At 40.5% G+C, this 24,527-nt stretch overlaps 1 protein-coding gene across 2 annotated transcripts in view; it reads left to right on the plus strand.

Annotated features, from left to right (window-relative positions):
- plxna2 (plexin A2) overlaps window positions 1-24,527 on the plus strand; it is a 160,186-nt gene that overhangs the window by 44,830 nt on the left and 90,829 nt on the right. For both annotated transcript variants that reach the window (XM_005749017.1, XM_005749016.1), the window contains exon 4: window positions 21,680-21,814. In XM_005749017.1, coding sequence (XP_005749074.1) covers window positions 21,680-21,814 — 135 coding nt within the window. The remainder of the gene's footprint in view (window positions 1-21,679; window positions 21,815-24,527) is intronic.

Raw genomic sequence — 24,527 nt, forward strand, 5'->3', positions numbered from 1 at the left:
ACAATCAAATCCTAACCTGGTGAAATTGTAAATCTGCTGGACTTTGAAGCTCCCTGTATGGCTGCTCTTGAGCGCCAAGGCAATGAGGATGCAGTAATTCACTGGTGGACGGGGCCAGCAGCCTGGTTTAAGAGGCTTATTGTCCTGAAAATTTCTCACACACACACACACACACACACACACACACACACACACACACACACACACACACACACACACCCTTTCCCTTCACTCAGCACATTTCTCTTCTATTGCATCTGGCTGCTTCTTATTCTTCAGCCCATCTCCAGTGCTAAGAAATATTAGCATATCATTGCCATAAGAAGCTTCAAACTTTACAATTAATGGGTTTTTAATGGTTCCTTGGGCCTCACTATTATGTGACTGGGCTTTTTAGCCTAATCCAGTGGGGACCATATGGGCAGCAGGCTGACTCCATACATTGGACCCAGAGGCGTATTGAAGCCGATGGGGAAGCTGAGCCAGAGTGTATTTAAATGTAGTGGAGCTCAGAGCTTTATTTAAACCCAAAGAGAGTTTATTTGTTAGAGGACCTCGGAGAGTGCGGCGAGAGTAGTCGCTCTCTTGGTTTTACAAGAACTTGTTTATTGTTCTGTAAATTTCAAGGTTTAAACGTGTACTTTAGTGAATCCAGTTTACACTTTCTTGTGACTCAGTGTCATTAAAAATTTGTACGGAACTTGCTGATTGTGTCTTTTAAAATACCGTTGAGACCACCAGCGTGGTTGTCTGTTATCCATGTTAGGGGGACTTTGTTGATTTGAAACTTCAACAGAGGAAAATAAACACTGCATTTGACACACTGACAGTGTTGTCACATTGAAACCTGCAAGGGTTTAGTTTTGAACATTATGTTTATATTCACGCATCCATCCTGCCCCAAAAAGGAAAGCGTCTGTGTTATAGGTTTGAGAGCTGCTGTCTGTTTGGACAAGGTGCTTCAAGAAAATGTGGCTCAAGTAAATACAGAAGTAGATACAGTTTATGCTTTAACTGTGAGACTAATAGGAATGAACAGAAAGAACCAGACTCAACCAGGTAGAGTTTTTCCATTTAAAAATCTGATCAGGCATACATTTTTGTTTAGAGCAGAGTATTCTTTTATGTTCCTTGTCCATTAGTTTGCTTGGCTGTTAGTTTAAATTCAAATTTCTGTGTCTTTTTAAAAGTTGTTGGTTTATGTTGTTGTTGTTGTTGTTGTTGTTGTTGTTGTTGTTTGCAGATCCTTGATTTAGTCTGCATACTCCTGCACATTCATGTCAAAATGTAGACCAGTCACACTGTGTCCTTGTTCTTTTCAGAATAAACTCTGACTGATCCAATTTGGAAATCTTATATTTCTAGTTGGATATGAGAATAAATTACTAAAGGTCAAACTAACTGGCCAAGCAGCTAACAAGCCAGCAGACCACAGTCAACACCTGCGTGGAAAGCAGCCAGAAAAGCTCTTTACTCATTACAGTTTCTGTCAATGGAAAGAAGATTAAAGCGACTAAGGACTGTGTCGCCTCATGTCACACACTTTTCTTCAACATGATCCGCTTAGGCTTTTAATGTAATGCATGTTATATTGCAAGGTTGTAGTGTTATGGTGTATACACGTTACTCTTCTTTTACCTTATCTATCTCTTCCCCGCTGTGTGTGTGTGTGTGTGTGTGTGTGTGTGTGTGTGTATTCTAGGCAGTGCAGTAAGTGCTGATGCAAGCTTTAAGCATCCCTGTCCAGGTAATGGCCTGTAGCAGTACTGCAGCCTAGGGCCTGCCAGAGGAGGAATGACATTTACTGCCACCTTAACTAGCTCATTAGCCTTCTTCACAGTCTGTCTCTCTATTCACTCCACAGAGGGTAATGAGAATAGCACTGTAAAACAGTGCCAGTTGTTATTCTGCTCATGCCCTTCAAGGCCATCGAGATGGAACACTCAGATTGTTTTGGGAAATGGATTCTTGTTCTCCTGCTTTCTATGCTGTTTTAGCACGAGGGTTCACTCAGTGTGTCTTTGAAGAAACAACCGATGATAGTTTTGAATCTTTTTATGATTGGTTTTGTTATTGCACTCTTGCCGAGATATCAGTGTTACATGCTCACCTAGAGTGAGCTCATCTGTTAATCAGCCGTGATCCAGCAGACTGATTGGCCCTATTGTTCAGTGTATAGGCTATTGAAATCTTCCTTTTATTTCCCCTAAATAGACAAATACACATTTATATTCACACACAGCAGCACAGGCCCTTGCACTCACCTGTGCACACACTTGTGCACACCATTACACAAACTCACATCTTTAATATGCTACTTTTTCGGTTGATTGGAGTGTTGTGTGATGTTAATGTGTGCTCAGTATAATCCTTCCTCTCCTCTCTAGCTGCCTGACATTGCTTTGTTGTTCATTAGGGACAGAAAAGGTGAAGGAGAGAGGCACAAAAGTACAAACCGGATTCCAAAAAAGTTGGGACACTAAACAAATTGTGAATAAAAACTGAATGCAATCCGGTTTGTAATAGCAATGAAATGATATTCAAATAACAAAGATATAATAACAACATCTAATCTACAAGTCTGGGCGCCTTTAGTCTGGTTACCTCATTCTAGTCAGTCTCTCCTGATGACTGGCATGTCACATAGAGATAAGTTTGTTTAGTAGGTGTGTGAGTACAGTGTCTTTACAGTGATCTATGCACACACATGCATACACACTTGTTCAAAACAGTAACCACACATGTGCAAAGGAAGAACACAGTTTTGCCTTGGCTTGTGGAATGCCCCAGGCTCAGGCGCATCGTGAGGCTTTTGTTCTGGTGATGTTTTCTTATTGATAAGGTCTGGTGGGAGTGACAATAAAAAAAAACCAAAAAAAACCCCTACAAGAAGTGATTGGCTCATTCTTAACCACACTAGACTACATTTCAAAACTACACACAAAGCTCACACACAGCTTTTATTGCACGACCATCTGTGCACTGCCCTCTTGTTTTTGGTCATGCAGTTATTTATTCAGTGAATTATCTCGTGTCTCTAGTGTAGGTATGCACTCCCTGCCTGACTAAAAACAGCCCAAGGCCTGTTCATGAAGTCTGAACTCCCTTTATATACCTTTCACTAATTTATTGTGTGTGTGTGAGCGTTTATTCATGTCTGTGTGTTTGTATTTCTTCACCACAACTACCATATCCTGTGTTTACAGCATTAATGTCGTTGGGTAGATGTTGGACTGTCTGTGACTCATAATGAGTTATTGCAACACTCCAATAAGACCCATTCAGAGATATGACCGCGGGCAAAGCACAGAGGCCTCTATGTGTCTGCACTCTTAACAGGTATCAGACAGCATTACAGGTTCCCACAAGAAATGGATTAGACAGCACATACTTGGCTCCTCAAAGTAAACGCACCTTTCTTTTCTATCCATGTCAACATTAGTCCGGTGTGCTTGGGTTCAGGCTTTGTTGAGGAACACTGGGAATATGAAACACCTTAGGTGGCTGTGCTGTAACATCTCATGTGCTGTCAGTTTTGTTTTAGAAGTATTTCATTCTGTGTTGCTCTTTTAACTTTGCACAGCTGAATTATTGTTGGCTTAGCTCTTCTTAATATTTATGAAGCAACACTTAAGTAATAAAGATGGATTAAAAACCTGCTCAGGTATTGGGTTGAATGAAGATGTTTTAACTCCCTTTTAACTTCTGGCACAATTCGACGTTTAAATGGAGTTGATTTTGGTGCCAAACCTGCTGCCTATTTGGCTGGTACCTAACATTTGACTCCATTCTCTACTTTATCCCAAAAAGAGAGGAAGTGTCCTCGGCAAGCAAATATGCCAGCTGTGACCAGTCACAGAGCTCCCCCCATAGCTGTCTCCATTTACAGAAACTATATTCTCCTCAAACTGGCATTGGTCTCTGGATCAGTGCCAGCCCAAACAGTAGTACTTTTCGCAATCTTTTATGTCAAAATAAAAACAAAGTGACAGCACTCTTTTTTTTCCTTTCCCCTCATAGCACTAACTTCCGACCTTCCCATTATTAAAGCAGCTGCTTATTTCAGGCAGCCCAAATAAGCTGTCTTCGTTTTCCCAAATGCTTTGCTGGCTTATATTATGTGCTTATATTTTCAGTCTCCTGCTTAATGACATCTTTGCTTTGACTTCTACTGTGTGAGTAATTGTGATGTGTGTATTGCTGGCTTGCATGCACATACGTGTTTGCAAATTTTATGGCTTTGTGGAATGGCAGTGTCTGTTTTTCCTCTTACAACCTTGTTTTGGGGATTTTGTGAAAGTTTCGTGTTTCAGTGTGTTTAAAGCAGGGTCAGCATGGGACTATTCTACTGTAGTTAAATTTTCTAAGAATGGATTAGCATGGAGGCCTTACTCCTCTGTTACAAATTTGTCAGGCATTTTGAACGCCCTTCTCAGTCTGATCAGTCAACTGGCATTTCCAAACGGACATATCTGCTTGTGTCCAACAAAATATTCTCACTCACATTATCACATTTTAATGCACAGAATCTCCTACTTATTCTATTTATTTCCTGATGTGCAGGTGTACTGCACCAGAATACCATTATACAACAAACGTCCCCAGCAGATGTCTGGAGGGGTGGAATTGTCATAAGTCAGTGGACTTCTACTGAGAAGACGAGACTTTGCAGATGTTAGAGTTTGAGTTTAGGCTGTAAAATGCTTAAGGATATGAGAACTTAATGCTTTTTGTTTAAATAAAAAAACAGTTTTAAATAATCTTACACCTTAGGAATGCTTCATGTCATTTCTTTCAGAATTTCAGGGACTTATTTGGCGTTCTGTGAAATTAATCTGCTATTGAAAAAATATTTAAATGTTGTCCTGAACAATTTATTTGTATGTGCTGAGTTAAGATTAACTCTGTACAATATCACTGCAGAACACAGGCATTATATGCACAAATACATAAAAATCTTACAACTATTCTCATACAGTATATACACATTAGTCAGTGTGGCTTCAGTGATTGTAGCTGAGCTTTTCTGTTTGTATCGCATGATTTTCTGAAATGTGGGCCATTAAAAAGGATGGCCTCATTTCCTCTGATGACTAGCTAAGAGTAAACCACACTCTGTCAGATGGAAATACCAAAGTTCTTGTTTAATTTATTAAACACAGCTGTCCGTGGTTGTAAACTGATTCTAACAAGAAACTTGTGAGAAACTTTTGCATTTAATGAATTCATTCAGCATGCCTTATCCACATGTGAAGGCATCGGGTAAACTCAACTGACCATTTCTTTTTCCTCTGAAACTTTTGCAACACATAAACAGTCCTTTTCCTGAATAGTGGGTATAAGAGATTTTGGTAATTTCCAGCAGAACAGCACTTTTTACTGAAAAGCATTTCATTATGATTCCACAGATAAGTTAACTACACACACTGTACATTGAAATAACAAATTTCATTTCTGTGGAAAAATGAGAGTCACAGTGCGGATGAGAAAGTAGTATTCTTTAATCTACTTTAATTAGTTACACCTTAGTTACCTTTTGTTCTCTGGTATATTGTATCTCTGGGTCCAATAAAGGCATAGGAGGCAATTTGGTCTTAACTAAGCCATTTACTTTATTGTTTGTGTCATTACAATTGAGTAACTGTAATGGGTTTGCACAGACACTAGTTGACCAAGTAGCCAAACAATATAATGCATCACACACTGAAATACTTCTAATGATCTTAATGCAGCTATAAAGCAAGATAAGCTTTTAATGAAGTCATTATGATTCACAGGCACAGACACAGATTTACTGTAACCGAAACATATCCATGCATGTAGCCTAAGATGCACTTCATTTTTTAACCACAATAACATTTTGTTTCATAACAGTTATTCTACAATGATTCTAAGTGTCCTGTTTCTTCTTTCCACTCAGAGTTCAATGTACTGTAGGGCTCGGGGAAGGGTCATGCGTTGTTTGGAAAATGGTTATCATAAACAATAATGTTATGTTATGGATTCCAGTCATTCAGCTATCGCAACACACTAAAAGAATGGTGATTTATCAGACCAAAACATGATCAATAGATTACCCCAGCTGGGGATACTGGTTGTGTAGGTCTCACATTTGCATAATTTTTTTTGTCTTTGTGTTGTTTGCCGTCATGGCTGCTCAGTCATCTAGGGAACTATAGGAGGCAGCTGCACTTCTTTGCTCTGTCTCCTGCTCAGCGGGGAGGGGGGTTCCACTAGGATGAGGCAGCCTGGGGATCGACTGCAGGGAGGGCGTGCAGGTTGGAGAGGAGGGAGGGATAGACGGGATCTGTATCTGTCTGTGTGTCCGACTGGCTGCTGGCTACAGGCAGCATGTCAGCTGGGCTTGTTCCCCAGACCCCCACCCTACTACCCCATTTTGCCTTTCCAGTCTCTCTCTCCCAATAAGTGATGGACGGATGGTTTGGAGAAGGAGGCGGCGTGCAGCCAGTTAGTTCCACCCCACAGCAGCCTTCTTTATTGGGCCTTCATTGGGGATTATTGTTATTGAATTATGGAGGGCCTCCCTTTAGACAAATCTCTGGCAGGAAGTGGGAACCCCAGGCTTTCACGCAACTGCTGATGTGTGACCCTCTTTCCCACCCACTTTACTCCTTATGCCCTCTTCCTCCAATTCTAATGTAGCCTCATAGCTTCAGCCAGCTCCTTTTAGTATACACGCCATCTGGATCCCTTACATGTGCATATGCATATACACAGTCAAAAGTGCAGCCTCATGCAGGCGCACACCTTCAGATGTCAAAAGGAATGCACCATTTATAGTCATTTGCCTTTTGGCTGGCATTACCCAAGCATCAAGAGAATGGAACTATAAATAAATGGAAAGTGTGAGGCAGACAGATGAGGTGTATCGAGGAGATCATTTGAGAGGAGCTGTGGGTAGGGGGTTCCTGTGTTTCCATATCGCTGCCTGTCTGTTCACCCCAGTCCATCCCTGTCATTGCCCTTAGGTCTCTGCATTCCTCACATCCATCCCTAACCCCATCCCCCTGCTGTTGTCTGGCCTTAACACCCCTTAGCCTCAACTCCCATACGTGTGTTCAGTGGAGAGGCACAGACCAAAAGACACCCGAGAGACAGAAAACTATTTATGCATGTATGAACGTTAACACACGAGTGTGAATGCACTCTCTTGCTCTCACACAGACTTAGACTCATGTCAGTGCACATACACACACACACACACACATAGTTGTTGTCTGCTCAGCACTAGCTCCATGCCTTTGTAAGGAATGGATATTATGACTCCCTATTGTGCTACACCCATAGGATTACACTAGGTGATCCTAGCTTTGCTGATGTCTGGGACCTACGTATATACAGCGCGGTAGATTAGACATTGTAATTTATAAAGTATCACAGGATTGGTTGATGTCATGAAACTGTTATGACTAGACACCCAAATTAGTTCTTTCCACTGATGTTTAGGTGATTATTGGGGTAATCTGGTTAAAGACGCGCTGTCGGCTAAAGATGAGGGATTAACTTTATATCCTCCAGGAAATGGTTCATGATACCCTGCATGCCCCATTATGTTTCCTCTTGACCCTCAACAAACACATTCATTTTTCACATGAGATGGCTTATAAAGAGATTTTGTGACCTTTGGCCTTGAGTGACAGGCTTCATCCCTGGTGAATTTAAACATGCATGAAACAACATGCGACAACTGTAGAACTGCATGAACACCCAACGCTTTCCATATAGACAAATGGCTGTGCTGGAGCAGCACCTAACTTTTCAAATTATATTAGCAAAGCTTTAATCATTTTTGTTTGCTTTTTGTATAAATTCATCAAACTGGAAGACTACATTTTCATTTTTTCTTTGGTTAATTTGTTCAGTCGTTGTTTTCATACTCCCCTAGGTGCAGTAGGACATTCTCTGTTGAAAGTTATTCTAATTCTGTGTGTTCTAGCCTGTATGTCGTACAAAAACACTGAGTGATAGGTACACTATTCCATACCAGTTTATGTCTTTCTTTCAGCTTCTTTTCCTCTTTCTCTTTCTGGCTTTCTCCCACTCTCTTTCTCTCTCTCCGAGCAGTATGTGTGGATGGAAAGTGAATCAAGTTGTCGTTGTGGCTGGCTTTGAATGAACTATGACCTTTTAACAATTCCTTTGGGTGTATGTGTGTGTTTGTATGCATGCGCGGATACGTGCGTATTTGTGGGTGTGTGTGTGTCTAAAGGAGTATCCACTGTCTGCTCACTCCGTGACACAGAAAATACCTCCCTCAGCCTGCCAAAAACCGTTAACCAACTAAACACCCAGTTTTCCGCCTCCTCCTTCTCCTCCTCCTCCTCCTCCTCCTCTTTCCTCCTCTTCTTTAAGGCCACAGTTATGTAGTCTCTTGTTTTAGAGAAACAAAGAGCAGTGGTCAGGCGGGAGAATTGCAGACGCATTATATCATTGTGCTATGAATCCTTCCCACACAGCCTCCACTCTTCCCCTGTCCCCCCTGGAAAAACGAGCTTTTAGGTTTGTGTTGACTGACCCAAACATTTATGTGGTTTTTGCAGCAAGAACAAGGAAAAGGACATGGAGAGAAAGAGAACCAGAAAACATGTATTTTTCCATAAAGCCCAGTTATGGAATAAAATGAAGCCAGGGTTTCGGGGGATCTGGACTGAGGTAGCCAAACATAGAGCCGTCTGGCCGGAGTCTGTGGTCAACTTATGAAAAAGAGAAAAAAGAGAAGGGTATTGTTTGATGTGGGCTTTCAAACCTAGTTTTTCCAGCTCCCTCTCTCTAGCTTGCTAAAAACAATAAGGAGATTTTTCCCTGATATGCCAGGTTAGCTCACATTTGAGAGGCACATTCAAATCAAGATATCAATTACTGTGCCTTGGAATTTGAATTTAATAGTGTCACTGTTAGAGAAACCTTTCATCAGAAAACGATCTCATGCCTAATTTGACTGAGCTGAGAGAGAGTACGAGAAAAACGCTAATATACTGTAGCATGCTTCCTTTTTGGATTTCACGCCAGTGTTGCATGCTTTTTGGCAGATGATTTTTAATGTAACAAAACCCTCTGCGGCCCCTGCTGCTAATACTAGACATTACCTCACAAAAGTGGATTTATACAGAGGAAATGGCTAATCCCTCAGGTAATATTGGCATGAATCAGTCAAGCCAGACAGCAGGGAAGCTCATGCTTGCTTCTTCACTCAGCTCCAGAAACACCGGAAATAGCCCCGTACTGCTGTAGCTATTCTGTGTAGTGTATGTGGAGGAAAGCAAGAGAGCTGTCACAACCCTTTATATTGTAACTCTTACTCTAGCTTAAGGCTAGAGCACATATTGGTGTATGTGCTTGAGTATGGTAGCAGTGTTGTTTCAGCAGGGGGGGCTATTTTAGGGCGTTTTGCTTAATTTCTTTTTAAAAAAAAAATCTGTTTTAAAATATAGATTAAAAATAAGTACACATGTTTGTTTGAATATGCACATTCATGTGCTCCACAGCCTTACACTGTGTGGGCACCTAGCTGATTTCTGTGGAATTTTGAGATCGTTAGCATATATACCAATCTAGCACAGAGTCATAATGTATCTCCTTCCTCAGGGTGTTATTGCACATCCTTAATTTCTTACATGCACACACACATAAACTGGCTGGCTGCTGACCGGCACTAATGCCCTAATGGTGCTGCCCTACATACTTGGTACACTAGTGTCTGTTGGTAACTTCATGACCTACCCTAGGCTGGAGGCAGACGGGGAGGACAGGGGAATAAGATGGAAGGAGAGGTTTGCTTTTAAGCTCTTAATACCTCAACTCATTTACCTTGTGTTGCATTTGTAGTAGAAGCTACTTAAATGCTATTGTGTTTTCAAAAAGAATAGGTTCATATAATTATATTTCATCTTTCTTTTATCATAAAGGTCTAGAGAAAGCTGGCGTAAGTTGGGTTGGTAAAAGTGAAAAACCATTATATATGTCTTAGTTAGGTGTTTGGCCTCCACATGCTGCCAGGACAGCTTTCATTGTGTTACAAATAATTTTTCACAAATCTGTTGAACTGTAACGAAGAGGGGGAGGGGAAGGGGGTGTTAAACACCATTCTTTCAAAAGATAATTCCTCATTTAGTGTTTTGATGCTGGAGGCGGAGAGTGCCGTCTAACAAAATCTCTCCTAGGTTTAAACTGGGTTGTGATTTTATGACTCAAATTGCCATAGCATGTGATTCATATAATTTTATACTCATCAACCTGCTAACGGCTGCAGCAGCAAACCGCCATCGTTTGTATGGTATATGAATGTGGGCAGGCAATGAGCCACCTTTTCCAAATCACTCAAAAATAAGAGTCAGTCAGACTAAAAAGGAAACAGTTGTCTTGACTGTCAGGTTTTTTTTTTCTGTTTTAATCAGTTCAATTTTTTCAAATTATGCTACGGTATTGATTTTCTCTGGCATGCTTACCAAGAAAGACACTTGAAAAGATATTTTTAGGTTTCTCTGTTACACGGTGAAATAGTTATGAATGGCAGTTATCATTCCTCCTCTCTGTACTGGTTGGATTTCACTCTTTTAGTGTAGAAAATCTATGCTGCACTGTATCTAAATGTAATGTGGTGACCTCTGAGTCAACTGAAAAAACCTTTTCACTTTACTCTTTAAAAATGTGACACGTAGACAAATTGAGAGCCTTGTACCAGTTTTCGCTCTTCCTCAGTCCTTACCTGACTGTCACATGTAGATCCTTCATCGTGCCATATAGTGATGGTCTAACAGAGTTGGATGGTTACCACAGTGGTTACTGCACCCTAAGCAGAGGATGTGTCATTGTCTCATTTCCCATTTATACATCAATCCCTGAACCCTCCATTACCCAACCCTACTCCCTTTACATTTTGAAGAGAAGCAAAAGCTTTGCAGTGTGATGGAGGTGTGTATTGACCCAGAGAAACTATGAGGATGGAATACTAATAGGGTTAATAGAATTAATGGTGCTGTCACCCTTGTTTGCGGAGGAGTGTCAGGGTTTGTGCTGGCTGTTTGCTAGCTGCTTTTGTGGCTATACTGGTGCTCTGAGTTGCTCCATTGCTGCCTTCTCCCACTATGCAATTTTGTCTCTCTTTTTTCTTCTCACCCTCTTCCTGTACATCTGTCTAATCCTTGCGAAATCTTCCGTAAAATGAATGAAATCCTTTTTGATGCCGCTGCTTTTTATACTCTTCTTTCACAAATGTCCTTTATTCATTCAGATACTGATAAAATAAAGTGGCTGTGATGTACAAGTATTTATATTCCCTAGGTTCATGTGCAAGAGTGATTTGTGTGCTGTTTGTGTGCATGTTTATGATTCTGTGGTCGTTTTAAGGGAGGCACTGTGTGTGTGTAATAATTGAAGGTTGACATTTAAAGCAGTATATTTAGTGCCACTGAATTAGCATACTTTAACTGGCTGCTCTATTCCTTCTGGAGTGAAGCAGGCATTAAATCCCGACGCAAGATTGGTGGGCATTTTTAAAGAGCTTTAGTGAAGATTCATAGACTACAAAATGTGCTGGCATCACACAGAAACTCACGCTTATATACACATTTTCTCTTTCTCTGTCATTTTTTTAAAGAAACTCTGACCTGAGAATATGCTGCTTTCCTATTCTGCATACACAGCAGTTTTCCTCTTCTGCCACTTCAGAACATGTGTATGAGTTACGAGGGAATAAGAGAGGACTGAGGAGTGTGTGGATGTTTTGTTTTAGTCTGAGTGTTTGGGGGATAAAGGAGGAATCCTCTGTCACAGACACATGTCTCTACTGATGAGCATCTCTGATCTCTTGGTCTACAGGAAGACTCAGGCCTGTTGCTGTTTTGCATGTATAATATACAAATAAAGACACACAGCTGCATGCAGTAGTCTTTTTAAGCCTGTGGCTGTCTGACGCTGTGTTTGTGTTCCTCCCTGTAAATCTCTTAAATGTGCATAGAATTGCTGAGACCATAAGTCATTTTTTACAGTGTTTTCTAATTAGCAGACTAATGAATCAAGGCCCTGTTTGCTGCTGTTCTCACACAGAAGAAATATGCCTGACAGTCTTTATCTTGTTTTATGTGCAGATAGCATTAGACATGCCTGTTGGAACATATTTTAGAGAGGGGACATGTACATTTTTTCTTTTACTATAAAGGTATGTTTGTGTCACCAGTTCCAAGTATGTTGTTGTTACTAACACTAATTAACATTAACTGCAATTATTGCCCAGCGTATCCTGTTTTCAGTCTCGAGACTGTTTCTGATGGAATGCTATAATTTCCTGGAAAGCTGATCTTACCACATGTTCTAATTGGGAGCGGGGGAACAATCAAAAGGCCTCTGAAGGACGGAGACTAAAAATGAGCACCGCACTCTCTTAATCAGTTCAACTTGAGCCTCATGACTGAAACAATATTAATGACATAACAGCTTTTTTAAAATATCCAAGAATATCTGTGGACATATACATGTATTTACGTAGACAGACCACAGTTTTGGCTGATTCCCTGCTGATCTTGTGCCCAAGGGGAGAGAGGTTACTATGGCAACCCTTGTCCAGCACAGGGGTTTTGGCCTGGTTTTCTTGTTAATAGTTTGAATAGGGTCAGACACCCAACCCCTCCTCAACCCATCAGTAGCATCACTATGTTGCTGAAAAGGACTGATTGGATAACCCTTACCCCTCATAGTCCACCCCATGTTCTTATCCCTTCCCCCTTCTACATTGTTTCTGTTGGCCAGCAGAGGTCAAAGGTCCCCAGAGTGGTGTTCATCTTACCCCTGTCCTTACCCTCTCCACTTACAGGGGGAGCTCTAATTATTCAAGAGTTGCTGGGAAGTTGGTAGATGAGAGGTTAAAGGTTGTGATGTCTGTCTCCATAGAGTTACATGCGGTATGGTTTGAAATTTAGGGTGGAAGGGTGTAATGGGCTGTGAAGGTGATGGACCTCTGGTTTAGCCACACAGTCACCTTTGAAACTTTGAAATTATGTCTGATTATTTAAAGCCAGTGGCAGTAAAAAATACCAAGACAACAATATAATGATGGTAATTCTTATTTTATTATTTTTTTGTGCAGTATACAACTGGGAATGTAGGGGAAAAAAAACCTGTGGATCATATGTTGTATTTATGTGGCATGAGAACTATATCATCAATAACTTGTAGAAAAACACATCATTTTTTAATAGATTGCCTGAGGGGAAAATGCTCTCAGTACACACTGCGTGCAATCACAGTGCAATAATGATCAAGGATGGTGCCAGAAATAAACAAAAACTATGATTATTTCAGATTACTATTTCTATAACATCCAGTTAGTAGGTGTAATCTTATGTCTTATCCTTTTTCCTTTTCTGTTCTTCTCGTCTCATTTACATGCCTATCTATAATATTCTATCATGTGTCAAAGAACGCCTGTAATATTATGGCCTTAATGAAGACGGCATTGAGTGTCAAGGCCTTATCACAGCACAATGCATTCGTCAAAAGCATGTTCACTTACCACTACCAAGTACATCTCAGTAATATAAACCACCCCATGAAACATGTAGGGAGATTATTCAAGTTCAAACACATTACAAGTATAAAATATAGTCTTGGTTGAAGTGCTTTTATATTCTCATTTGTTGTACGGATCCCACTGGCTATAATTTCCTAGTATCACATCTACCTGGCAGTCTTGTCCCACATTTAAATCTCACAAATCCGGTGGGAGAAATTGGAATGATTTCAGCTAATTTGCCCCTCACCTGAACCTCTTCTGAGCTACTTCTTGATTCAAATATCTTTGTGATCTACTTTGAAGTACACCGAGGGAGAAAGCAGTAGAGTGATATTTTCTTCAGGTTCAGTATGTTTGACATTCCTCTAATAACTTTTGTCTAACCATCAGTAGCTGTGTGTGCTGCATCTAATAGTTTCGTGATTGTTTTGTCCCTTGCTTATTTACTCACATAAAATAGGTATAGCTTTTCTTTGTTCTTTCGACACGTACATCGCATCAGTCAACGCTCCATCTTTAAAAGAAAAAAATCTCTTGAGAGAACGTTTCCTTATTAGAAGATGAGGTTTCGCGCAGAGGTAGCTGTTATTTTGTGCTCGTAACTTGGAATTGTGTGTGGGCTTATGTGTAGCTATGTAAACGTGTAATGTTTTGCATATATATTCAACTTAAAGTTGTTGGCATCGCCAGAATGCAGTTTTTAGAAAAAACCGTTTCTATGTGCAAATAGGAACAATAGCTTCATCATACTAGCAAACCCAGATTTTTAAGGGCTAAGCAGAAAATCCCTCCCACCACATCCCTCTGTTTTTGCTCTCTGTGAACCTTTCTGGACTGTGTCCATCAGCAGCAGCATGCTGGTCTCTGTTCAGTGTTTTAATGTGGAGCTAAATATAGGCCTGACATTGTGCTGCTGTGCTTAATATGTGTTTGGGCTGATTAGAGTTGAGGCCTGATCTCATCCTACCACAGACCCCTTAATGCATGCCGTGGTCTCTGGTTTCTTTTTTTACTCTGGGGCAAACAGAAGAAAGTGCTGATATAATCATGTTTTGGGTTGTGAATTATGTGACCGAGAGAGATGGTAATATTGCAGAGCTAAAACTTTATTGAACGAGTGTTGGATATAGCTATTATCCAGACGGCAAATTGCACCATTGGTCTCTGGAAGTCAGTTTAATAGAATGTTTGCTAGTGATACTCACTGATATTTAGTGGGAGCAAAAAAATGGCCATTTGAATGGTCAGCATGTGTGATTTGTTGTGGCGTCTGGGCAGGCTTTTGTTTTCCTTTTCAAACAGATGAGAAAAGGTGCTGTCGAGGAGAGGGTTAACTGCTTTGTTCATGGGGCGTAGAGCCAAATCAATAGGCTTTATGGTGCCCTGCCAAAAATGTGAAGTAATTGCCCCTTGTAGGCTCGGGTCACTTTAGCTGATATACTGCCACTGTATGAGCCAGGTGAGGGGAAAGGAATTCCACTTACAAAAAGAGTGATGTCTCTTGTGATTATCCTAATTCCAATGTCTATTTTCATTTTCTTCCCGCTCCACTAATATGTGACCTCTTTAAAAATTGCTTTATTGCTTACATTTTTTCCAAACTCTGTAATTGTTTATAATTTTTCTTTCCTTTTCCTCTTCACCCTCTTCCTGCCTTTTCTTGTGTTTTCCTCCTCACCAACATGTAGTCTCTCCAGCCTCAGTCTTTCCGATGGGAACTGACACAAGCTAACATAAGCCTTATGGGAGCTTATATTGTACAACAGGAACAAAAGAGATGGCATACTGGGCTGTTGGGAGTCTTCTCACACATATACACGGGACATTTCTACACGCCGCTCGCTACTGACACCAGAATTCTTCAGCCTGACACTGGTGATGGATTAGATGCGTTATCAAGGCGGAGAGAGGCTCCATGTTTTCTCCCAGTGTGCAGAATAAGGAGAGGGATGAAAAGGGGTGGGGGAGACTCGCACACAGGCAGCTGAATAGCCTGAACCCATTCCACCTGAAGTAGAGAAATACAATAGCAGCCTGCTACATTTCAAGCTGGGTTTCCAGGACAAACATGAAAATAGACATAGTGAGCCTCGTTGGTACACAGGGTTCTGCAAGGTGTGGAACATAACCAGCTGTGTCTGTCTGGCTGTAAAACTGCTCATTGACTGTGTTCCTTGAAGGACTACTCAAGGTGTTGCAATCATGAAGATGCTGCTCTGTTTTACTGATGTCCTTAAAATCAGAATGAATTGGTGTCTTACTGGTATTTTATTTCTAGTGTGTTGGCAATTAATTTTTTCCCGAATGTTACTCATACCACCAGTCCACTCTTAGTGATACATTCCCAATCTCACGCCTAAAGCATCTAACTTCATCTAGTATGTGTCCATATCAACATATCCCAGGGCGTCAAACTCTGCCGTTCTGTCAGAAGCTACTGGCATATCAGATCTATACCACCAGACCTGGCAGTATTGGATTTGGAGATAACAGTCTTCCTTTGAAGAGTGGAAAAAGTCTGCGTTGGGAGGTTGGGAGATGGTGGTGTAGTAAATCAGACGTTTGTCAGCCATGGTTCGTGTCTTGTTTGGCTTTGATTGTTCACTTTGTTTCCATGACTTACACTTTCTGATTCGTTTCATTTGCACCAACATTTTACTAGTCAGTAGCTAAGTTGAGGCACTAAAACATACTTGGTTAGGTTTATGCACCAAACTACATTGATTATGTTTTGGAAAATATTGTAGTTTAGGTTAAAAAAAAAAAGCCTCCTTAAGTAACCATGCATGTTGAAAAACAATAAATAAATATGTAGTGCTATTCAATTTGATGGCAAGGGGCTGTTTGTACATTAAGCATGCTTTTGGGAGTCGGAAGACTGAGATCAATCACATTGTTAGTTAAACCTAGTGTGTCACACCACAGATGCAAAAGGACAGCTTGTCTATAATTTTCTGGACTCTAGCATCTTTAAAATATACTGCCGTATTCAATACTCTGGACTGGTGGATGGTGGGCCATCCCCAGAAGGTGAGTCTTATCAGCACACCTCACCATTTTTCCCACTTCTGTGTAACAGATCTAAAAATATTTATGTGAGCTTAGTGTAGCTTTCTGGTGTTTCTAGTTCAAGGCTGTTTCCTTGATATTCTCATGCATTGGAGGGGTTTTAAGGTAAAAGACAAATTCTGAGCTTGTGGAAAAGGTCTTTTTCTTTCTTAAAGGTGTGCTTGCAATGCAAAACCTGATGGCATAAGAGCACCTTTGGCTATCACAAAAGCTTTTGAAATCATGAGAAGCATCACTGGCGCTTAAAATGCTTTCAGCAGTTTATCAATTGTCATATGATCCAAGGTGTGAGGTGGTAGTCTCAACACCACGTTCAAGGCTATTTGGCAAGACTGAGAATGGTTCTATCAGAGAAACTGGGCTTTATTAGTGAAAGTCCATCGTGGTCTATGTCAGGTCTCCTGGTTGACTTTAAACTGTATTTGACCTTAACTGAATACAAGTGCCATTTACCTAAACATAGCTGTCTCTGTGGTATCTCTGTGTATTGAGACAGCGTGTGAAAGTGTGCGGTGGTGTACTTTAGCAGAATCTAATCCAGTGTGTGGGATCAAGCAGATAAAGGCAATGCCTATCACTTCAACACTCAAGACTACTGAACTGGATTAGCGCAGATGCAGAAGATAGCTGCCAGATAGGTTATTCAGGGACTCTCTTTCTCTCACTTTGAGATTCAGCCATAAGAGCATAATCTCCTAGAAATCAACTCTTGTTTTACTATTTTGGTACAACATGTAGGTGGAAGACCTACAGTATGACTTAATTCTATCCCAATGCAAGGTGTTAGTGTGTTGTACCGGTACTCTGTGGTTTGGTAAAGGTTCTCATATGTGGGTTACATTCTGCTCTGCTAGCTGAAATCTGGTGGTAAAATAATGTGCACTCTCTGGATCTGTATTGGTCTTGGCAACGAGCTGTACACATGCTTGTCTTGTTTCAGAACACTAACCTCCCTCAAGGCTAAGTTTTGAAAATAAGATTTCCACACATATTTAAAAAGAAAACAGTTCTCAGGTAATAGTTAGCAGCTGGACCATTAAAGAAGAAAAATTCTTTAGAAATTGAGCGTCTACTGTTGAACAAACACTCGGAACAGGGCAAGCTGTGAAACAGACATCAATCTATAGACATGAACATACTGTTACATCTCATGTTACTTCACGGTTGTATTTTGAGACCAAATCAAAACCATTTTGGCATTTTGCATATATTACATTTAATATTGATTTTTTTTTTTTTTGATGAAACTGCAGGTTTTTGTTTTTTTTAATGTCCTTTCCAATTTTACTGTAGAACAGCAGCATCCACAACACACTGCAAACACACATTTGATGCACTTTTTACGCAGGATTTATTCCGCACTCAAGCAAATTGCTTCACACGGACTCTCGCAGTTGGGGATTCAGTGTCTGGCACACTGTTCAAAACCAGAGAGACCAGGAAGGGAAAGAGAGCAAGAGAAAGAGAGGGAGAGAGAGAACAGGACAGGGAAAAAAGGAGAAGGGCAATTTGAATTGGAGTTTGGTCAATCTTCAAACGTTTTTTCAGGGTGCTTACATGGTCTGATCAAAAGCACCCCACTGGCACAGGGCCTTGTAGCCACAAGGGGAGGCCTCTGATGCCTCTGCCATGGCTTCCCTGCTGGCCAACCACCCCAGCCCCACTCTCCACCCCCAACAGCTACCCATTTAATGCTGACTAGGTGCTGTGACAGAAAGCCTGTAAATAAAAGCAAAAGTTGTTTTTTTTAATCTGTTGTTTTTGCTAGGTTCTGGCAGCATGGCAAAAGATGCTGGTTACCTGCGGAGTCCAGATGTGCATATTGAAGTTTTCAAGCCAAATACACCACCACCTTTATAATTAAACTATTGCCTCATGATAGTTTTAAGGGGCTTGGATTTTTAAAACCAAGTATCGCAGCTATCTGTGTGCTTGAAGTTTTTATGATGCCTGTTTTCATCTTTTCACCGTGATCATATTTTTTTCATCATTCATGACAGCGCTGTTTTTTCTCTTTAACATAAAGTTGCCCGTGGTGGCCCTGGGGGAGAATGTAGACTGTTTTTCAACAATCTCATCCATCTTCACTTTTTCCCCTCTTACTCAACTATACTCAGTTGCAGCTCTCCAATGCTGGTGATAGAGAGAGGCTAGCTAATGGCTGTGGTGTTGAAAAGGGAACCATGTCAGGCCAGGACAGACCAAAGGAGAGCTCTCTGGGGTATCAGGGGTTGTTTCCATGGATGGGCAGTCTTAAAATAGAGGGGCAGTAATATTGTGAGGCAGTTGAGGGTATGAAACCAACTTGTTTGCAGCTTTTTCACCCGGCCTGATAAATAATGCAAGGTCGTACAGCGCAAAGATGGGATAGATTTAACTACCTGAGAGAGCAGGCTAAATGTTGAAGTAAAGCGATGCTGAGAAAAAGATGTTTTGAGCATGAGAGTCGCTTACTCAGGTGGTACATTTTGTTGACTGGTGGAATAGTAGTGTGGGAGTGTGGTAAAGAGAGGGAGTCTTTGACAGAATTATTTTTGGTCCACTAAGCACTGGTGCCTCCATTTACTTGCTCTGGGTTTTCATTTTCTCTTTTTTCTCTCATTCGCCCACCCAGAGGTGAGTCTGCTCTGGAAAGTACTTGTATTTAACTGACCCAATTCACACAAACGTTCATATTTTTTTTATACTTTCTAACAGCGTGTCTACATATGTGTTAATATAATAGTCTTTGCAAGATTTACAGTTGCTGTAGAAAAGGGAAAAAAAATCTGGATGTGAATGTGTTTGTGTTTACATAGTGGGATGGTGAGAGTGTCATTTGTCAATAATGTTTATTCGGTTTTCTTTGTGAGCTATAAGCCTAAGCCTTTGGGAAAAGCATACATAGAAGCAAAGAGTGAGAAAGAGAGTATTAGTGAATCTTCTTCCCTCGTACCCAGTCACTAATACAATGTCTCTGTAAACAGTCTCGCACTTGCATTATTATTATTTTTGTTTTTTAAAACAGGACTGGGCAACTAATCTAATTTTATTTTCAATTTTAATGTTGGCTCCAACAGCTACAATAAAAACAAGATAAGCTGAAAATTATTATTGATTAAAATCCGTGTACCTCATCCTGTTTGTGTTAATTATGCTGTGTAATATGTTAAATAAATAAATAAATAAAAATAAAAAAGTTGCACATTCTCTGTCAGTGCCGAATGTAGCGGGGGGACTAGGTGCACATTCAGCAACTGAACCTAATACGCTAATCACTAATAATCAAGTTTATTTTAAAGTGCACTAAATATGTAGGCTAAATAATCAAAATACAATTGAAAAGAAAATATAGAAAACAACAACCTACAATAGATGTATCCATTTCCTGACATATTTGACCAGTCACCCAACCTTATAAAATGATCGTGTAAAATGGTTGTAGTTTTTATATTGAACAAAAACACAAAAGCAAACACAAAAAACTATTTTTGCCTTAATAGAGCAGCTCTACTGTCTTGTTGCTGGTAGGCCTAGTATGTTTGTTCTTCTTTTAACAAAGTGTCTGGAGAGTAGAGGTTTTGTTCCTCACACACTCATAGACATCTCTGTATGTGAGTCTCTTTCTGGCCAAATGTTAATGTAAAAGCCCCTGGACAGTGGTGAGAGACTGTGTGATAGCGATCTGATTCAGATGAACTGCAGGCCTGCAGTGGGAAGATCGGGTTATCTTGTGATCCCTAGTGGCAGCCTGCTAGGACACATATCACAGCATGACAGACTGCTCCTACGGGTGCACACACAAAAATGCACTCACAACACCCACACTGACACAGTAGTGAACAGAACAGTGCTGGCCTGGCCGTGCGCCGACATGCTTTATGGATGAGCATATCTGCTGAGGTCTCCCTCCACACTGCAGTGTCAGTAACCAGATGAAGACTGGCACGGCCCCCACATCCTGCCTTTCTCCTCCTACATATGGTTTTCACATATGTCCTGTTTTCAATGTTTGGATTAGTCTGCCAAGGTCAGATGTAGGTCAGCCATGGAAGGCTTAACCACTTTGAGCTTTGTTCCTTAACTGTGGTGCCTGCTGTCGTGTACCCAACTAACCCTCAAGCTTTGAAGGCAGAGCTCCAGGGATTTTGTGTGAACTTAAATCACATTTCTCTTACTTGATCATCCAGCAGTTTGACACATGGTCTTGCTCACACATTCGTACACAACAGTTTGTGCGTGCACTCGTTTTCTCACCCCCCCCCACTTTCGCTGTAGATCTTGTTTTGACAGACATATGACCTTGACTTTCCCCTCTGTGAGCCTGACAGCTCTTTGGTGCTGTCATTGTTTGAATAGACAGATGAATATTTGGGTGGATGGAGGCATGCAAGGATGGACAGATGATAAAGCCATCAGCTTTCATGGTTGGAGGAGGGCCTAGTGACATGTGACATCACAGAAACGTCAGAAAACCCCCACTCAAGTTTAGACAACCCATGCTGCTCCTCAAGATTTGCTGTTCTGTTTATGTCTGGCCAAGGGGATCTAATGAATGACGAAGGCTAGCACTGGCCCATTTGGGTCAGATGCCTAATATAAGTCATTTAAATTCTTTTCCATTGCTTTTGCAGTAAGGTGGTCTTGGCTTCAAGTTCAAAGCTTTCCTGAGCAAATACATCATTCACTGAGGGAAAGAGAAAACCAAAACACAGCTCAAGTTTCACAAAGGTCTAATAATATCCACAAATAATTCCGCACAGTTTTTATAACCCCGTCTTACAAGGAACTTATAGAGGACTTACATTACCTCATACTATGAAAATATTATGGTTTTTTTGCACAGTTGTTGGCAATTATAAAAAAGCTTTTATGTCATATTCATATTCATTCTTTCTAGTGGAAGCGATCCTCAAGGAGAATCTCCACCTCCAACTGAAACTCCAAGTAGCTAAATAATTTCAGTGTTTTTCAAAACAAAAACAAAAAAAATGAATCATGTTTGTCATTCCTGTCAATCATTTTTATCTGGTTTTACTATTCCTGCTGTCACTGAGGTATAAATAGCAAAATCTGACCTGTTTGTGTTCTGTTTTTTGTCAGATTCGTGTTGATGGGCCTCCTCACGGTGGTGTTCAGTATGAAACGATCTCGGTTATCAAGGACGGGAGCCCTGTCCTCAGGGATATGGCCTTCTCTCTTGACCGCAACTACCTCTACGTCATGTCTGAGAGACAGGTAGGTGTTTGAAAGCTGCATGCTTGAAAATATGTGACGCAAGTGTCCATACATAAGAAGAGATGGTTTTAATGTGCCTTTGTCTCTGTATGCATATGTTCGAAATGTCAGGAATATTGTGCGAATGTGTGAGCTCCAGCAGGGCGCAAGATGGCCCACCTCTCAACATCAGCAATCCACCACCTACTGTTAGCTATAAATAACCGGGGTGGCACAGCAGGGGACATTGTGACAGCATTTGATAATGAAGGAGAACAATGAGGGCAGGGAAAACGAAATAGACAGACGAGGAAAAGATAAGGTACAATGAGAGTGGATGAAGGAGAAGAAGGGCAGAGACTGGCAGGTTGACTGGCTGCTTGAAGCATGGGAGAAAGAGTGATGATGGAAAAGGGACAGCTGGAGGAGTGTACGACTTAGGAGTAAAGGAAAAAAAATGGAGACAGAGTGCAAGGTCATCTTTTCACACTTCTAATGAAGTGACACAGCACTGCAGTCTGGGTGGGCAGCAGCTGATAACCATCAATGCAACTGACATACTAAACAGGTAGAAGAAGTGCGAGGACACAAGGGTAAAAGGGGACACAAGGGCAGAGTAGAAGGGAGGAGATGCAAAGGAGGGGAAAACATGGTGTCTTGGAAAAGAGATGACAACAGGAGGAGAAGAGGAGAGGAGCAGCTGCAGGGGAGCGTGGCAGCGTAGCAGCCCTAGAGAGAGACAACGTGCAAGGCTGTCAGTGTGAGGTGATAGATTGCCATCCTCTCCTCTTATCTCTTCTTTTAACACACCCAGCTTTAGCTTATGGGTTGAATCCATGGTGGATGGATAACGTGTAAAAGAGTAATTTTGAAATGATGTCCAATTCAGAGACGGGAAAACGGAGGCGTAAATGTAGTACTACGTTATTTTTTTATCCTTCAGCACATGACTTACACTTTCTTTTTTTTAATATATATATATAAAAACAAACACTTGAAAAGTTGCACAGTTCTAGCTGCCTACCTGATGTGAGAATAACAATAAAGCCAAAGTCAGATCACTTCACCAGTAACAGCTCAGTACTTTGAGCAAAAAATATTCCAAGATTATAATTCTAGTTTATCTTTTTTTGCTAAAGCTTGCTAAAGTCATCGCCACAAATATTCAGACATTTACTCAGTTTTCACAATTTTGCCTCTGCACACTACCATTCTGGATTTTAAAAGCAATCAAGATGCGACTGGAGTGCCGGCTTTAAGCTTTAATTTAAGGAGTTTAACAAGTACTGCAATAACTATTTAGGAATTACAACAATACATAGTCCCTCAATTTAAGAGCCCCAAATTTAATTAGACAGCTAACATTATTTTAAATAGAAATTTTGAATGAAAATCTTTTGCAATCAGCGGCTGCCTAAATTCTAGAAGCCATGCAGATCATCAAATGTTGTGCTGTTATGCCTTCACTGAAGAATATCCAGTTTATTTCCCTTGATAAACTCTTGGGGAGCTTTTGCAATATGCTTTGGCTCATCATCCATTTGCACTGTCTGCGGTATTAAGCTGAATATGAGCTCAGAATATAGCCCTGTACACTTAAAGATTTATCCTGCTACTTCTATCAGCAGTCACATCATCAGTAAACACTAGTCTCCTGGTTCCACTGGCAGCCGTACATGCCCATGCCATAACACTGCCTCCACTATGTTTGACAGACTACGTTATGGATCGTGAGCTGTTCTTTAATTTTAACCTTTTTTAAATACTCTCCTACCATCATCCTGGTACAAGTTTGTCTTTATTTCATGTATTTAAAGGGGAAACTTTAGTCATTTTACATGCTTTTTTTAGTGTTGCTCTGCCTTCTTTCTTTTTCAGAATGTACCAGTGTGTTGATTTGGCCCTTCCTAAAGTTTGTGCTATTTCTTTAGGGTTTCTTTTGGTTTTTCATACTAATGGTGATGTTGTACAGTTGAATTGACAGCTTATGCTGAGATTTCTTGTGAAGAGCTACCAAATGCAAGTTCAGTGTTTAGGACTCCAGGTCTTTTATCTGGTTAATTTCTCATGATATATTAAGGGAAACGGCCAATCATGTCCAATTATATGCAGGGCTCTGAAAATTAGGACCATATATAAAAATTTTGATAATTACTAGGTTAATGCAGTCCTCATGTTAAACCCCTTGAATTAAAGCTTCAAGTCTTCAGTTCAGTCCAATATTGGCAGTTTGATTTAAAGTCCAGAGTGAAAATTACAATTATTGTCAAAATAATTATGGATCTAAATGTACATTGAAGGCCAAATTATACTATTTAAGTTCAGTTCAATTCAGTTTTATTTATATAGCTCTACATCACAGCAGCAGTCGCCTCAAAAGCGCTTTATATTCTTAGGTAAAGACCCCACAATAATACAGTTTATCAAGCCTCTTTATAAGTATTTATATAGTATATTAATCAAAAGATATAACTGTACATCTCTATGTTTGGAGGAGGTTTGCATAGATATGTATATCTAAACAAAACATGTATATTGATATTAAATGAAATATAAAAATTTCATGCATAAACATAAGATGCAGGTATCGGACAATGAACTGATGACTCTGAAGCAATGGACTGAGCAAGTGAAGAAGAGTTTGCACTGATTCTAAAGTCTCTTTCCCATATTTACTAAATCCTTTATTCTCACTTATCCTGCAGATGAAAGAAGCTTTTGATGTTGAGCTCAT

The sequence above is a fragment of the Pundamilia nyererei genome, unplaced genomic scaffold (assembly GCF_000239375.1).
Source record: "Pundamilia nyererei isolate P.nyererei 1_Seehausen unplaced genomic scaffold, PunNye1.0 scaffold00235, whole genome shotgun sequence".
Taxonomy (NCBI): Eukaryota; Metazoa; Chordata; class Actinopteri; order Cichliformes; family Cichlidae; genus Pundamilia; species Pundamilia nyererei.